General features: G+C 50.6%; 1 protein-coding gene across 2 annotated transcripts; it reads left to right on the top strand.

Annotated features, from left to right (window-relative positions):
- The first annotated feature begins 5426 nt into the window (after positions 1 to 5426).
- On the top strand, positions 5427 to 17467 carry LOC115250247 (zinc finger protein GLIS3-like). 2 transcript variants are annotated; one of them, XM_029838070.1, is made up of 12 exons: positions 5427 to 5762; positions 8993 to 9183; positions 9412 to 9731; positions 10013 to 10148; positions 10232 to 11327; positions 14506 to 14667; positions 14739 to 14849; positions 15397 to 15535; positions 15643 to 15715; positions 16402 to 16544; positions 16653 to 16835; positions 16923 to 17467. In XM_029838070.1, the coding sequence occupies exons 3-12, from the start codon at positions 9470 to 9472 to the stop codon at positions 17042 to 17044; spliced, it is 2427 nt and encodes an 808-aa protein (XP_029693930.1). In that variant the 5' UTR covers positions 5427 to 5762; positions 8993 to 9183; positions 9412 to 9469; the 3' UTR covers positions 17045 to 17467. The 2 variants fall into 2 exon arrangements, with proteins under 2 accessions (XP_029693930.1, XP_029693929.1); XM_029838069.1 differs by lacking the exon at positions 5427 to 5762 and having other exon boundaries at positions 8975 to 9183; positions 10010 to 10148.
- The last annotated feature ends 187 nt before the right edge of the window (positions 17468 to 17654 follow it).

Genomic DNA, 17654 nt, shown 5'->3' with positions numbered 1-17654 from the left:
TAGCCAGCACAGTAGCCGAAATCTGCAGCCGAATCTGCTCCTCTTGTGGACGCTGATATAAACATACAAACAAGAATCTCTACCCTTCAGAGATCGGTCTCAGGGGGCCGACAGGAAGGCCAATCTTATGGGAGGGGAGCAAAAATCTTTGCTGAATTGAGACCCAAGTGAGCAGCTCTCGTAGCCCCGGAGCTTCCACGATGACGACCCGCTGACAGGCCGCCCAGCCACAAGATCCGCGGTGCATCAACGTCATCGGGTAATTTAGCGGGCGCCGAGCCGAGTCCTGCCGCCAATTTCACTTGCAGGGTCATTTGACCTCGGGATGAAACGCTGCGACAAACTTTTCAGATTGCCAAAACGATCAGGGACAAGGTGGGAATTTCAGTGCGAGTGAGAGGAGCTAAAAGTAGAGGCAGAGGAAGAGCTAAAAGTAGTGCTGGAGCCTCACCTGTGAAGAAGCCAAGAGCAGGAGTCCTTCTACTGAGCCAGGCTGATTGAAAGCAGTTGAGAGGTGGGTGTGTCTGAGTCAGAGTGGAGCTGAGGTGAGGGAGGGGGGGTGGAAAAGTCCCCACTCAAGGTCATTTCTGTCACCTGGCTGTTGTAATCTGCAGCTCTGACGCTGCCAAGAACATCACTGTCACAACCCGACAGTTGCAGCTGAACGCGTCTGATGACAGAAGAGGTCCCCGTTTCCTGCTGAGAGGCGGCCATTTTGAGGAACAGGAAGTAAACAGGAAGTCTTTCTATATCTTCTCCAACCAATGCCGCGTCTGCCCCATTCCTGCAGGAACGCCAACGCGGAAGCATCAAGCCGGGATCGCTGATGCTGCACCGCTGACCCCGCGTTGCGCCTGTATTAAAATGCAGCCGGCGATGCTAGCCTTTTTAAAGAGTCTTGATTATTAAAATGCCCTCACCTGCTAGCACGCCGCAGTCTGTAAACAACATGAATGATGTGTGAAGCTGTGCCGCCTCGCGCACACATTTATTAAATTACACTTTTCAGACACACATCAGCTTTCTCCTTTGATTCATTTCCTTTAATGAGTTGGCTGATGCAGACTGGCATGCTGTAATGAAAAGGTAAAGACAAGCGAGCGGGGGAGCCATAAATACGTCTCCCAGCATGAGAAATAATGACAGGAGTTTAATGTCCAATTAGATTAAAAGGCTTCTCTGACACAAAAGCGGGACGCTGAGTGCACTGCTCAATGAGCCCGTGAGCGACATTGATTAACGCTAAACAGATCTATTACTCTGGTGCACGGCGCTGATCATCAGGTCCACCTGACACCTTTCCAACTGTAACCGTGTGCGTTTGCGCCTCGGTTTACTCTCCGGCCGCCCGCTGGAGGTGAGGACACGTTACGATCTAGCATCACTGTCGAGCTTTGTTGGAATACCAGTCCACGGCCTAGCGTACATTGGGATACACAGGAAGTGGCGTGCAACGCTGAGTCTGATTAATACCAGTTAGGTGGCGATGCTAACGGCAATATGCTCTTTATCTTCCCTGCTGACACCACGTTATTATTCTAATGCACATTTTAAACGGCGCACCTCTTATGGCTCCTATAGTGGGCGCATGTGAGTGAGTGTTCGTCCCACTGAAGCCACTGCTGCGTCCTGCCGAGACGTATAAACTGGACGGGGACAGTTTTATTGCCCCTGTTGTCGACTCAGGACGCGTTTCACTGTCAGGCCCAGAAGTTGCCTCAGTTGAGAGTTGCCCCAGTTCCTCCGTTGTGCCCAGAACCGCGGAGCAGTTGCTCTGTGGGAAGTGTGCCAAACCCCCGTGAAATTTAGAAAGAATTTTAACTCCTAGCCCTGAGCAATTGCGCTGCAACTGGTGGGAAACCGCATCGCCCATCTTTTCTCCAGGGGCATCTGCTTCATGTGAGCAGCCAGCAGAAGGTGCAGATGCAACCAAAACTGGAACGCTGGAGCCAAGAAAGTGTGGGAGAAACACGCACGGCACGCCAGTCAATCCTGCACAATTACACCGTCAACAGGCCTCTGTCAGTTACACGTGGCACTTTAGATCATTTTGTGTTACATAATGAACCTGCAGCTGCTGCACGTTCCCCCTCCACAGAAGCCCAACGGCCCATCCTTGCAGACGCTGACCCAGAACCAGGACCCTGCCCTCAGAAAACGCCTTCCCCACGTCTTTAGGGGCCCAGGTAGACTCCCGGATGGCAGATATTGAGACGCGGCTGCTTTGAATCCGCTTGATGCATCAAAAAAGTTCCATCAGAGGCGTCTTCCTCCTCCCGGGAGCTCAGTTCTTCCTCTCATGAGATTAGCTCCTTGATTTCCGATCCAAAACTCCCAGAGCAGCAGCTATTTTACCACTCTGTCTGACTGGAGACACTAGAGTGGTGCAGAAAACAACCCTGATTCATCGTTTGGAAAGCAAAGACCCCTTTTTTGGCCTGGCTATTGTTTTATCTGTTTTGGTTCAAAAAGAAGAGGCTTTGCCCAGTTAAAGGCTTGTAAACATCAACGGGCGCCCTTGATTATGCTGCCATAGGAAACACAAATACCATATCAACAACAGTAAAACGGTAGCAGAGGTTTGGGCAAAGAGACAATGTCTTCAGCTGTTCCTAATTATGGTGAGGGGAGGAGAGGCTTCGGTGTTCAACACTCCGTGCGCTCACACCTAGAGGCCATTTGGAGTCGCCAATTTGCCTGAATGTGTGTAGAATGTGAAGGAAGACCACCAACAATGAGGGACAACAACACTGGGACAATAACTGAGACTCTCGACTCCAGTGCCGAACCAGAAACCTTCAGGTCATTGAGCATCCGTGGCGTGTTAGCGCTAGTTAGCGCTAGACAGAGTAGCATCTATCAGACCTTCAGCGGTAGCAGAGAATCAGCTTTGTGCTGCCAGAAAAATCCCAAGTTCCATCGTTCTAATAGCAGGAAAACTTAATTAACTAGGTGAGCCTTGGGGGCTCTTATAAAATGCCTCCCCAAGCAACAGAGGAGAGCGAGAATGACCCCCAGCTATGACAGACCTGCTTACTGATACAGAAAATGTGATTGCTTTTCATATTCCAGTGAATTTTCAACATTTCCCGTTTTACCCCGGGACACGGAGTCGCTCGGAATGCAGGAGAATAGGTGCATGGCTGGGAAAAGGGGCGGCGCGCGTGGGCGTTATTAGCTAAATGAATTTTAATAAATAACGTCAGAACATAATGAAACGTAAGACAATACCAAAGACCAAATTAAATGCTCGGCGAAGTACGCCAGGCAGATAATGGCGTACAGTACTGGAACGGATGAAGGAGGTGCGTAACGCCGCGTGTTCCATTTATATGTAAATCAATCCACCTTAATGGAATGACCTCGACCAGGTGCCAGAGGAGAGCGCGGCCGCCCCCCCCCCCGAAAACGCATTTCTGACACTGAAACCTCGCGACCTTTGGAGTCGGCTTGGTGCTGCGTCAGACAAGCCGCTAATGAGCCGCTTCCCGTGAGTTGGTCGCACCTACACACGTGCGCCACGCTGGGGGCGGGCTGACCAGGCGACACCCGCGGCCGCCGCTCCGCGTCACCTTCTTCTGCCCGTCTCAGGCCCTATTAGGGGGACGGTCGCGGGCGGACAGGACAGATGATGCGGCTGCAGCACCCCGCCACGTGGTGCTTCACCGGGAAGCTCGAATCAGCAAACAATCGGACCGATCCGGTTCTCAAATGAAGAGTTCTGTGTTTGTGTTACGTTATCGCGCTCTCTTCCCAGTCTGTCGCTTCCTAATGGCGCAGAGCTGTGGGAGGCCAGGACACCCGCGTCTGGCGCCTGATAATGAACACGATGAAGATGGATAGCACTTTGCCCTGCCTGGAACCACATTCGCAGTTGGGGATTGATTACCGCGGTAACGAGGCCCACGGTGGCAGAAACAAGGCAAATATTCATATTTGCCCCAAGAGCTGCCGCGTGAAGCCCTCCCACATTACATGCAATCAGTGTGTGGAAACCATCTCACCTTTGAAACGTTGTTGGCTGGTCGAGCCTATAGGAGGTAGCGGAGTCATTCCCTACTCTACCACAAGGGGGCGGGAGTTGAGAAAACAACTCAGAGGCGCCCGAATGATTCAAAGAGGTTTTAATGCACTCAAGAAAGGATATTCGGCATTTACGTGGCATTAAGAGCCTTGCTGGTTGTTTTAGAGTGAAATCACTCTGAAAGAAAAGGTATAAAGGTCTCTCCTGGGAAGCATTTGAAGCCGTTAATAGGGGAGAAAACGGGATTAGTTGCATTACAGACCAAGGCGTGAAGACTTTAAACAGCTTTTGTTTTGCTGCGTTATCTCGACTGCCCCCTGCCTGAATAACAGCCCGGACCGCAGCAGCATTGCTATGCCAGTCACAGCAAAGACACGGGGACGAAAAACACTTAGCTGGAAGAGGAAACAGGAGGATATTATTCACTTTTTAAGAGGCATTTATAGCAGTTGCATTGTCGCAGACCACCCCTATCTGATGCCACCAGGCTCGGCATATTAATAACCGCTACATGGGCCGTTGTCATACGTCATGCTGGTACTGAAGAATTCAAAAGGAGATTTATGAAGACCCTCGAGTGATCATTACAAGGTGGCCTTGTTGGGTATCGGTTTTTCTTCCTTCTTTGTCAGCCGCGATGGTTGTCCTCTAGGTAGAGGGTGTGGTACCAAAGAGGGAGACGCCGTTAATGACCATCTGCTCAGAGAGCAACCTTTTTAATGAAGATGGATGTTGGGAGGAACTGACCAGGGGGCTCCAGGCAGGGGTCTAATCACATGCCCCCCCTCCCCCCCAGTGTCTGGACTCTCTAGGTTGCCTTAGCGATGTTTTGGCCTTTTCCTGCTACGTTGGAAGCAAGAAATAATCAAACAGGAGGAGCGTTCAGGCAGAAGCTGGAAGCAGGACTGTGGAGATCCCCCCCCCCCCCCCACCCAAACCCCCACCTGTTCTTTGCACTGGTTTCAGGCACCAGTTAGAGCACATTCAATTATTGTGCAGGAATACCAACACTCTCGTCCCAAACTGTCAGAGAGTGACTTATTATTCTGTCCTGGAAGTGAATGCAGATACATCACATTAGCTTTATTGGAGGGCTGAATGCATCCGTGTCCCGCAACCATCGGATGACCTCCCGCTGGATCTCTGATGGGAAGTAATGATGATGAGAAAAAGAGCTAATTTCTAATTTATACATCTCCTCTCCAGATACCCAAGGTCACTTTACAAGTTCCACGGCTGCAAGGACGAGAGCTTCCAGGCTGATGTGACAGTTTCAGGCGTCCCTTGAGTACGTCCAGAGTAGAGAGTCCGGAGTCATGGCCCGGAAAACTACGCCTCCAAATGTCCTGAGATGGGTGGATGGTGGAATGTGGACCGGAGAGTCCGGGATGAGGTGTCTATTTTGAGGAGATCCGAGCGATCGCGAGGGCGCTTGCAGGTGAGCAGGAGGAGCTTGTAGGAGATGAGGGGCTGGACTGGGAGCCAGAGAAGGTTGAGTACGGTCAAGGTGGACATGCTGGAGCCTGTTTGGGCTTTGCTGGAAACCCCAGAGGGGATCCCGTAGCAGCAGTCCAGGAAGAAGGTTCTGAAGGCCTGGCTGGGTTCCAGAGACGTTCACAGTCTGGAGATGTTTGGAGGTGATGTTTGGATGAGTGTCACTCCTCTCCGATTGGGAATTCCGCAGCATTTACCATGAACGGATGGATATTCCATCTTCCAAACACGTCACTGGAAGCAAGTGAGCTGTTTTTTTTCTCTAAATTTCTTATTCTGAGATCAATGCGGTCAGATCTTCTTTGGCCTGTTAAAGAGGTGCCAGTTATTATCGCCGCGCCACGGTCGGGCAGCCAGGATTTAATTGGATTCTGGCTACTTCAAAAAAAATAAAATAAAACTCTTTTCAGTCTCGATCTGAATCTTTTTGCCGTCCAACCTTGTTTTCACCCCCATTTGGCTGTGTTGCTTTTGAGAGTTCTGTGATTAAGCTCCTGAACTGGAGCATTAATCATCAAAAACTTGGGGAGGTGGGGGGGGGGGGGGGGGGGGGGGGGGTGAAGAAAGGCGAGCTTTCAGCGACCACATCCTCAGGCTTCACCCCAAACACGGCAGTGAAATTAAAAACACGCTCGTGGGCATAAAGCAGATCTGAGCACCAGAGCTGTTGTGTCAGCAATCTCCTATCAGAATCCTCCTGTTTGGAAAACAGCAAAGAGAAAGAGACGGAACAGAAGGCAAAGCCTGCTGCCCCCCCCCCCCTTCTCGTTCCTGCAGACATCACTTCTCTGTAAAGGTTATTAGAGAACTGAGCTAAGATTGATAGATGGAGATGGAAAGACGCTCAGAAGCCCATCTCTGGCACACTCATCTTCATCGGAGCGCCGCTCCTGACAGCAGAGGTGCAGAGGAGGAGACGGATGGATGAGTTTTCCCTTCCTACTGTATCTCAGTGGAGAGTGAGATCAAACTATTTGTGCTCTTTTTGCTTCAGACATCACCCGGAACGCCGGCGTGAAACAACCGCGGTGATTTTAACGCGCGCGGGAAACTTTCCACGCGGCCTCGCTAACACACTATTTGTCCATTAATATGCCGTGAGGGAGTGTGTGATGCTGCAGGCTAACGGCAGCCGTTATAATGAGCGATGGTGCCAATAAATGGATATCTGCCACAGTCGCGGCGCTCCTCTCTGCCGCCGCAGTTAAAAGGATTGACTCAGCCTTCGCTAACCTTGTATTTGACTTGAACTGTCATTAGCGAATCAAAAGCAGATTAATTAATCGCAGGTCCACTGAGGTGCGCATTACCTTAAGTGACTATTGTAATATAGCTTTAAGAGAAATCACCCGTGGTTTCTCATCCTGACACCAGAATGAATGTTCTGCTACTTCCAGGAGTGCTGATTCTGTCACTAAAAGGGGGCCAAATGGATCCTTTAAGTGGTGGGGCGTCTATCAGGGCATTAATTCTCTTCCAAATGGCGCTCTGTTGCAAATGGTCAACGTTTATATCACATCTGCTGTGGCTGCTTCTCGTCTTTATTGCCCGTGCTGCTGCACATACAGTACTGCAGTATATTCCCCCTCTGAAAGGGTTTAAAAGCCAAAGAGGCCTGAAAAATGGCGAGAAAAAAAGTGAAGGGAGAGTTTTGAGTTTGACCGAGAGGGCTGTAAACAGCAGACACACGGGCGTTGACTTGAAAGCTGCCGTCGAGCGGCCTTGTCTGGTCTCTGCCTGGAGCTCAGACTATGTGCTGTTCTTTACATTCTGACATTTGGAGACACGCCATGACTCACTTATAGTCCAGAGCAGACGAGGCCAAATCGCTCGGGGCCTTTTGGTTCACTGCTTGTAATGAGCAAGGGCCTTGGAAAATGTGAGTATCTTGTGTTTGCAGAAAAACCTGCCTTGCTCAGGTGGCCTTCAGCAGCACTGCGCTTTGCTGTTTTCCCACATCTTTACGTTTCACTTTATTTCCCCCTCCCTTCAGTTCCATCAGAAAATCTCAGTGCTGACACCCCAGTGATGTACTAACAGTATCCCCTGCTGGCAAAAGAGGGAACAATTATAACGAGGGTACGGAAAGGTCTCAAATACCAATATATATTTTTGTAAATATCCTCACATGAAGTACAAAGAACGATTGTGATTTTTTTTTAAAAAAACTCACCGTGGGACACTGAAACTGGAAATACTCGCTGCTTCTCACGTTCACAGGCTGCCAGAGCAGTTACGCCTTTTCTCCACTAGAGGCCGCTATCGCTTTACAATCCGAAGCCTTGGATGGATGGATGGATGGATGGATGGATGGATGGATGGATGGATGGATGGATGGATGGATGGATGGATGGATGGATGGATGGATGGATGGGTCACCCCCTATTGATTTTTAGAAATGAGGTCCATAAAAAAGATTCATCTCTCTTCCATAATGCAACAGAGCTCTAAACATAAAACACAAAGGGAACCTCCTGAAACCTACTATTCATCAACGTGCAGGTCCCTGATGTGTTTAATGAGCTATAAATAATTTAAAATATTAATATCGGTGTACAGGGTGTTGACCTCCACTTCTGTTACAAGAGCTAATCTTCTTTTTTCATCATATAATCAATGGCTGCGATTATTTACACTGTGATTCTTTTACTTTTATACAGTGAAATAGGTGAGGAGCTTTTTTTGGAAACAAAATGAGCTGATCTGACTTATCCATTACTCTGACAACTCGGGTCATCAGAGACTTTCTGCAGGTTTTTGTCTGTTTTTTCTCCATTTTTCAGCTTTCGACTGTCAACCTTTACGTTTATTAACATCGTTATTAAAGAGGCGGGGTCCCTCCCTTTCCCCCGAAGAGCGGCCACCATTCTGCCTTCTATAAACACGCCGGTTTCCACGGCAACCTGGAGCAAGCTCTGCAGAGCAAACACCTCAGGAGCCGGGAGAAAAGTGTTGAACAATGAAGGGTCTGGGTGTGGAGGAGAGCGGGGGGGCGGGTGGAACAGGTACATTCTTCCAAGGTGCCAATTATGCTACGGCTGGAAAAGATGGAAATATCTCACGTTGTCTGTGTTTACACTGTTTGAACCTGCATTTGTACACAAACTACATTACGTGTTTGTGGTGCTGCAGAATTTATGCTTCGATTCTTCGATTCTTTTACACATGATGCTTTTCATACGAATCATCAACTCCCAATAATCCACTAATCAACTCGGACTAATGCATTCTCGCGACCTTTGACCCTGACTTGGGCTGACGTTGAACTCTGACACGAGTCGCCGCGCACCTGAGAAACCGAGACAAGTTCGCGTGCAACCTGTGCACGTTCGCGCCCCCCCTCCGGAGCCCTGGTTTCTTTATTCCAAGCTGGAATATGCCTCTATTCTTTTTATTCCGACTCCTTCCGTGAATACGTGGTGGGAGGAAAAATAATCAGGCGCGCTGGTTTTGAAACGCGGCTTTTCTGCCAAGGACAAAAGGAGGAATCAGTGAAAGCAGAGAAGTTCCTGGAAACAGAGGAGTGAAGGCGGGACGGACGCAGCCACTCAATCCCAGACGTGTCTGCTGAGCACACACTCATCACAAACTCAGAGGGACACACACCGGCCGGACACCTGCTGCTGGCGCCGGAGCCGCTCACCCAGACGTGCAGAAAGGTGCAGGTGAGTGAATCAATGACCCAAGATGCTGGGGTTTAGTTTGGATGCTTGTTTTTGTCCACTTTTACACTTTTTCGGGCACCCAAACTGTCACGCCGACGCCATGTTTCCACTTAATTTTCATCTTGGTTAGAAAATATTTTGTGTGCGCACAGCAGGGGGCTGTATTTATTGTTGCCTGTCGCCGTTATTTAAAGTGAGCCTTGACTTTTTGATTCTTTAACTCATCAGATATGAGCTAGGCTTGTTTATTTCACAACAACTTCCTGCCGAAGCATCCGCTGCGGCCATGAGCGGCAGAGGATGCCAGCTCCTGGTGTCTCCCTGCAACATGTCCCCCTCCATGAGCATGATGGGAGGACACCGGTCTTCCCCTCCGAGGGCCAACCTGGGCTCCTGCGTCGGCCAGAATGGGAGCCATGTCGTCCTGCCATCCCTGTGCCTCCGCAGGCAGGTTCTGACCAACAGGAAGGATGGGAACGTTCCGGCTCAGCCCCCGCACAGGCATCATCACGGGCCGACCACTCATGCGGGAGCCTGCTCCTACAAAGGTACCCGGTTTAGAAAATATCAGAAGGTCCGGAAGCTTTTGTGGTTTTAGTGTCCAGAAGAGGGTTTCGGGATCGAGCCCGTCGCTGACGGCTCCCTCTGGTATTGATAATTAACCAAGCGTAGAAATTAAAATTTCTCCAGAGGAAAATGTAAGGAGGTGAAAAGCTCATTTGTGATTAACAGAGCAGAAAGTGTCTCTCCCGCTCAAGCGAGTGAGGTAAAGTGGGCTGAGGGCGCTCTGCGTCCATATGTGCGGATCTCAGCTCCATTTGTGCAGCAGGTTGGCCGGTGTCGGAGCCCATCATGCAGGTCTTTGGTCATCCAGCGTCTTCTAACCTCACGGTCACCAGCAGCCCCATGACCGGACCTCCTCCGTCATATCCGCAGAGCGTGCAGATCCCTCACGCCGACGCCAGGTGGGCGATATCGGTAACAGTTGGCGACGTGGCGCCCGCTAAACCTCCCGTGTGAGGCTAAAGTCCACAACAATCTGTTTCAGATCCTTGCTGTCCAGAGAGTCCCTGGCATCCACCACCTTGAGTCTGTTCGAGACGCAGTCGGTGTTTAGCGGCAGACATGACTGGACATATGGCTATCGCGTGCTTCCGCCAGTGGGGCCGCCGCAGTGCGCCACGCAGCCCGGCGAGGCGGGGGTGCAGCGAAGCCTCTCCCCCGGCACGGCCATGTCTGGCACCAGCGCGTCGGGCGGCGCCAGCACCTCCGCCTCCCTCCCCTCGTACCTGTTTGTAGGTGAGGCTGGAAGCCCCAGGCAGTCCAAGAAGAGAGCTCTGTCCATGTCGCCCTTGTCTGACGTCATGGGCGTTGATTTCAACTCCATCATACGCACCTCGCCCACCTCGCTGGTGGCCTACATCAATGGCTGCCACGGCTCTCCCGCTTCTCACCCCGTGCTCTCGCCTGTCCAGCCTGAAGGTTATGGTCACTTTTTAGGCGTGAAGGGGTCCTCCATCCCCCAGCCTCATCCTTACATCGGCCCTTCTCAGGCTCTGGCTCCACAGACTGAATACGGGTATCTACGGGCACTTGAAGAAGGAGGCAACCTGGAGAGCCAGAAGGCCAATATGGCGGTGGAGCACCAGTGTCTCCCGCATGAGAGACTGGGGGTGACGAAGACCTCGGACACCTACGGCGAACCCCCGGAGAGCCCGCTACACGACCTGCAGGTGACCTCTCTCCGTGATGCTGCCATGCCACAGGAGCCACCGCCGCCTTACCATTCCCACCAGCACGTCCACCTGGTGAGGCGTCACTCCAGAGCGAAGCACCCCCAGGAGCCCCTTGCACAGGTTCCCAGGGTGAGCTTCATACCTCAGGTGCCCATGCTGGAGGAAGAGGAGGGAGAGCTGGAGGAGCCCGGGACTCACTGCTGCAGGTGGCTGAACTGTAGCGCCGTCCACGAGCACAAGGACGAGCTGGTGAGGCACATCGAGAAGACGCACGTGGACCAGCGGAAGGCTGAGGACTTCCCCTGTTACTGGATGGGCTGTCCACGCAGGTTCAAGCCTTTCAATGCCAGATACAAACTTCTGATCCACATGAGGGTCCACTCAGGAGAGAAACCCAACAAGTGCACGGTACGGCACGTCTGTTGTTGTATATTTATCTCTGATGCTGCCTCGTCGGGGCGCTTATTTACTTCATCACTGTTTACTCCTGAAAAAGCTGGAGCTCGATCACCTGGGATCAGTTTAACCGCCGTTCTTCCATTCCGGGCCACGGTCCGTTTGAATTCTTTCATTCTCCGGGATGAAGAAGAAGGAAAAAGGACAGAAATGTCCTTTTCTCTGTATTCACGTCCAAGGATTTGATCCAAAACCTTTCTTTCAACGCCAGGCGTTTAGCACAGGTCTGTGATAATGAATGTGGCTTAGCTAAATTATGCAGTTAAAACAAGCTGAGCTCTTTTTGATCTGGCACGGCCTCACGGCTCCTTTGTAGCGACCCGGCCCGGCAGCGGGGACTCTGGCAGGCCACCGACTGGCGAGCTTGGCTGTAGGACTGGGAAGGTGTTGACCCAGTTTGGCTCTCTGAAATACTCGTTAGCTTCACTCATTATTGATATCTGCATTCAGCGTGGACGATGAATGGGGACTGAATGGACGGCGGCTCCTCACTTTTGTCACAGAATTCAAGCTTTGAGCAGAAGCGAGGCGGCGGCGGCGGCTGTCGCCAGCGCGCTAATATAAAGAGGTGTAGTGGTTGCCATGGCAATGACCTGTGTTGTGTGTTCCGTCCTTCATTCTGGACGGCGTGAGGAAGGGAATTCAGAAAGTTAAGGACTCGTAATGCAGCATATTTGCCAAAGTTTCATCGTGTATGTGTACAGTGACACCACAGCAGATTCTACTAGCGTTTGGCTACACGCTACAACGACGCAGCGATTGTTTCCGACTCTTCTTATCTCCTCTCCCTCCAAATACTTTGATGAGCAATCGGCACACTCCCGACCAAACACTCTTCATCACACCACTTACAGCAAGTCAGTTATTAACCACCTGCATACCTGTGCTTCGACCTTTCGGACCAAAATACTCACTTATTAGCCCAGCCGCTGCTGTTGCCATGGCGCTGCAACCACCGCCCGTTGTGTCCAGAGTTTCAGGTGATAATTTAGGTTTGGAACCAACATTTATGGTCACACCTTCAGAGTTAAAAATGGTCCAAAACTGTTACGTTGTGGCAAAGGAGAGATTTTTCTTTTTAATTAAAGATTCTGGAGGTCAGCTTTGTACTTGCGAAATGGACATAAAGATAGTGTTATTTTTTTAGGGGGGGGCTGGCAGGTCTCTCATCTGACGCGTGATAAATGAGGTGAAGCAGAACAATGAGGTAGCTCATGTTACATATGGAGGGCAGGCCCGGGCTTGTAGCCGTCATCTCACCAGCTTTTAATGATGATTCAACAACAAACCATCTATTGGCGTATTTTGCCTTCTGTTTAAAGTCCTTCGGGGTCATTTCGGTCCTCTTTAAGCATTCAGAGCGACCCAATCTGGGACAAGCTGCCCCAAAACACACACGTCCGTCTTAATTTCTCTCACTATGAGCAATGATTGGATCCATCTACAGTCAAACTGAGCTGGCTCCCCCGTTAGTTGTGTGTAATCTGAACCTGATGCTTCTGGAGGCCTCATTTCAACAGCAGAAGTTTGTTTATATTCGGGGGCCTTTTTTCCCCCGTTATGGTCTGCTCAGATACACGTTATAGTGCGAGTGGCTGTAGGTCAAAAATAAAACTGTAAAGCTGGGACTGAACAATCCTGAAACAAGGGAAGCGTGGAGCCCAGACAGAGCTGGCAGGGCCTGGTGTTGTCATTCTTGAGCCAGGGTGAGAGAACCTGCCAGGAGCCGTCCGGCGCTGGCTTCAACACCAATCTATTACTCAGGAGCCATGCTGGTTTCTCCGGAGCCAAAATGTCCCTTCATAAAAGCTGAAAAGCCTTCGGCGCTTTACGAGAGCGCCATGAGCTCAGAGGAAGCTGCTGCTGGGGTCCAACCTCCAGACTCAGATCTGTTCTTTGATGTTTAAAGCAGATCAAAGAAGGCGCACACGCATATGAAGGAGGATAACGCAGAGCAGCTCGTGCACGGCTATTAGAAACAGCTTATTTACAAATACTAACTAACTGGTGCATCTTGGAAATAATTCTGTTTCTAGTTACTTTTGCAATCGCGTTCGGATGTTCTCTTCTGGAATGAGAGGAATGTTATTAGTGAGCTATTGAGCGGAAAAATGAAAATATTTTAATTCTTGCATGATGTGATGACTAAGGGGTAAGAGCATGTCAGGAATCTGGTCCAGGAGGGTAAAGAAAAGCAAAAAAACAAAATTAGACATGGTCCATGTGTTTTCTTTATAAGGTATCAGGACATTCCTGACCCCCCGGGAAGGAGAAGAGGAAGAGTAAAAATAAGGAAAATAAGCTCCGAGGAACTATTTTAACATTGATGTCATCACAATTGTAAGACAAACAGGCAGGCAGACAGGCAGGCAGGAAGACAGGAAGACACGCACGGAGACAGGCAGGCAGGGAGGAAGACATGCAGGCAGAAAGACAAGCAGGAAGGAAGACAGACAGACAGACAGACAGACAGACAGACAGACAGACAGGCAGGCAGGCAGACAGGCAGGCAGACAGGCAGGCAGACAGGCAGACAGACAGACAGACAGACAGACAGGCAGACAGGCAGACAGGCAGGCAGACAGGCAGGCAGACAGGCAGGCAGACAGGCTGACGTTGGATGAACTAATTACAACATAGTAGTGTGTACACTGACCCCTGCTGGTTGCCTATGGAACTACAACACTTCACCCAGCCAGCAGGTGTGTGACAGCAACTGGTCATTTTCCGGTAGTGATGCTCGCTAAAGGCAATAAAAGGCATCGAATCACTGAGGAGTGGCTCGGCCTGTAAACACATATCAGCCAGGACAGATGCACACATGCAGAGGAACGTCCCGTAAAACCAAAACACACTGTGAACTGTTTATTTGCCTCACGGCTGCAGAACCTCCGCCCGTCGAGATGTGCATGAAACTGCTGCAGTGAGAAGTTTAGGCTAAGAATTCAAAAGGCTTTCTCTGCATCCTCTTCACCTCCTCCTACACAGTGGTCCACACAACCTCTGTCCAGAGAGATTTGCTGCCTATAGCTCTCTATAGCATTACAAAACAGAAATGACTTTTACTACCTTAGAATGTGTTATTTATCCGGGGCGACTGAACAGTGGCATCTGCATGTGGATGTTGCAGTTTGAGGGCTGCAAGAAGGCTTTCTCCCGACTAGAAAACCTGAAAATCCACCTGCGGAGCCACACTGGGGAGAAGCCCTACATGTGCCAGCACCCAGGCTGCCACAAGGCCTTCAGCAACTCCAGCGACAGAGCCAAACACCAGCGCACACATCTGGAAACAGTGAGTCGCACAACTGCACTGCTCTGACGTGAGCGCTTGATTTACGCTCTGGTTTGTCTGTGCGCGTACAGAAGCCGTACACGTGTCAGGTGCCCGGCTGCGCCAAGCGTTATACTGATCCCAGCTCCCTGAGGAAGCACGTGAAATCCCACTCCTCTGAAGAACAGCAGCTACGGAAAAAGGTAAAAGATCCCGTTTGTCGGGAAGACGGGGACGGTAATTCCTCCACTGTGGTGGACAAAAGAGAGCAGAGGAGCTAATGATGCTATTATGCTGTGTGTGACACCTGAAAACTAGCTCCCCTTACACATAATTACACGTGTTTGTCAAATTTTCTTGCTTTTGCCACAACTCTCTATTATAGTTTTGCATCATGACAGATTTATCCACTTTAGCTCGCTGAGGCTGATGTCACCATAGATACGGCAGGAGGAGGTGGGTAGCTGCTAATTAAAAGTGACATTTAAAAAGTCTCCCACATGCATTCTTCTTCTTAAAAAAAAAAAGTTAAATGGAACTGATCTGAATTGTGACTTTTCCCTTTTCAGGTGAGTGTGTGTTTGATGCGTGATGCGGGTGTGTGTTCCTCTATTTATGCCGCAGCCGTCGAGGACGGAGGCTGTCGAGCTAGACGAGACTTTCATCCCACTTTCAGCTGCAGTTGCAGCTCATTTTTGGTTCCTTTGTCCTGTTTCCTGCTCCTCAGTGGATGATTTACTGTGTTCGCAGATGAGATCAGCCACCCAGGGAGCCCTGACAGACTGTTTAACCATCAGCCCCCTGCAGCCAACTCTCTCTCCTCTGGTCAGGGCAGAAAACAACCCCAACCCGTCCCCCGGTACCCCGGAGTCGCTCTCCGGCGTGTTCGGTACGTTCTGCTCGTCTCGGTTGGAGGCCGTCGGCCCCCGAACATGAGAGCTTTGTCCGTAAAATGCGCTGGACGGACCTGAAGTGTGTGTCATCCCTGTTCCCCAGCTGCCCCACAGGGAGACGACGCCCCTGGCAACCCTCACCTGGCTCTGCTCTGCTCCCTGGAAAATGATTACAGGTGTGTTTACCTGTCGCTGTTGTCGCCAACATGTGAGGCTTTTCTCTTTAAAACTGCCCAACAAATCCTGTAAGTCATCTAAACCCCCTTTAGCTCCATAACTGACATGATATTTGCTTGTTTTGAAAGCCTTTTGATTCAGCCTTTTGATTTGTGCGGATGTGCACAAATCACATCCGCCTGTTAAAAACTAGCTCTGTTTAGCTAGCTAGCGTCTCCCGGTGAAGCTGGCGGCTCCTCGCCATTGTCTCCGCGGTGGCGGCGGCGGGCCAGCGGCCTTCACTGCAGGATTCTGGGTAGACAATCGGCCCGTGAAAGCCTCGCCGGCGTTAGCGGATGCTACAGCCACCGACAAGTGCGGCGAAGGAATTCAATAAGTGAATCCTGAAATCAAAAAAAATTCCAATTAAGATCCAGTGGGAGGGAAAAGATTATACAATTACTTCTCTGTGGCTGTGAAATCAATTGTGAAATCCTCGTTGCCGCTTTCCTGAGATTTCATTAGCTTCTTCATTCAGGAGCTGTTGATTGACAGCAGACTGTTGCCAGTTGCCATGACCACTTAGCAACATTTAAATCTGCTAGTTTAATCCTCCGTTTCCCTGAAACACAGTTATTGTTTCTCCAGATGAACAATCTGGGCAGCTAAAGCCCATTTTTGTTAACGCCAGTCCGGTATATTTCAGGTTTGTTGACGGTTCCCCCAACCGGCGCCTCCCCAGGGACCCGTGTGGGCCTGGTTCTTCCACTTGCCTCCTGAACCCTCCCGGTGAGACCAGCATGCAAAACAACCCGGGCCGGCCTCCCGATCCAGCCCATCCCGATCCAGGTGCTTGTCCGGCTGTGTAAAGGGGGGGGGGGGGGGGTGTGCACGTTCCGTCTTTACGACTTTACGAAGGCAGGAAGTGACAGAAATCCCACCCCCCCCCATCCCCAGATCTCTCTGCTCAGGTGAAAATGTTGCATCACCCCCAACCCCCCCAATATGGTGGCATCACAGCGCCGGCCGGCACGAGTCATTTGATGCGAGGCCACGCCTTCAGCGGCGGCCTCCCCCCCGCCGCCGGCAATCCCAGCGGGGCGGGGGCCTCAGCAGCAGCAGCTCTAGGCTGCATTACAGGTAATGAAACCACGGTCTTGTGGTGGGATTAGCATTTTATTGGCATCACATTTCACTGTGTGTGTGTGTGTGTGTGTGTGTGTGTAGGATTTGACTTCCACAGCCAAGCACAGGAAGCGCATCCCAACCCCAAACTGCAGGGAGGGGGGTTCCAGGACGGCGTGGACCTCTGCACCAGCCAGGTCTCCTGCATCTACATGGAGGGCTGACGTCACTCGGGGGGGACCAAAAGGTCATTTAATGATCAATCTGCTGCCCCCCTCCCCCCACCACACACACACACACACTCTAAAAATAACTCGGTCATGGTTAAAACCAATCACCCATATTTACGTGCACGTGACGAGCAGGACGTCAAGGACAATTCACACGTTCAGCAGCCATTAAAAATCAAAGGTATGTGAAGAGTCGTTGATTAAGGTTTTTATAGCGCCGCGGCCTCGTAACCATAGTAACAAGACAACCTGGTCGTGTTTCTGGAGGAAACTTCTGAGGGTCTGCTGAGAGCCTCCATCAGGAGGATGTGATGGATGTGATGCTGAACAACAACAGCAGCAACAACAACAGTAGCAACAACAACAGAAACAACAACAACTATAGCAGCAGCAACAATAGCAGCAGCAGCAGCTACAGCAGCAACAACAACACCAGTAACAACAACAGCAGTAACAACAACAGTAACAACAACAAAAACAGCAGCAACAACAGCAACAACAGCAACAACAACAACACGAGCAACAACAGCAGAAACAACAACACGAGCAACAACAACAGCAGTAACAACAACAAAAACAGCAGCAACAACAGCAATAACAACAC

The sequence above is a fragment of the Takifugu rubripes genome, chromosome 6 (genome assembly GCF_901000725.2).
Source record: "Takifugu rubripes chromosome 6, fTakRub1.2, whole genome shotgun sequence".
Classification (NCBI taxonomy): Eukaryota; Metazoa; Chordata; class Actinopteri; order Tetraodontiformes; family Tetraodontidae; genus Takifugu; species Takifugu rubripes.
Note: the sequence above shows the minus strand (reverse complement) of the source record. Positions and strands in the feature narration are given on the sequence as shown.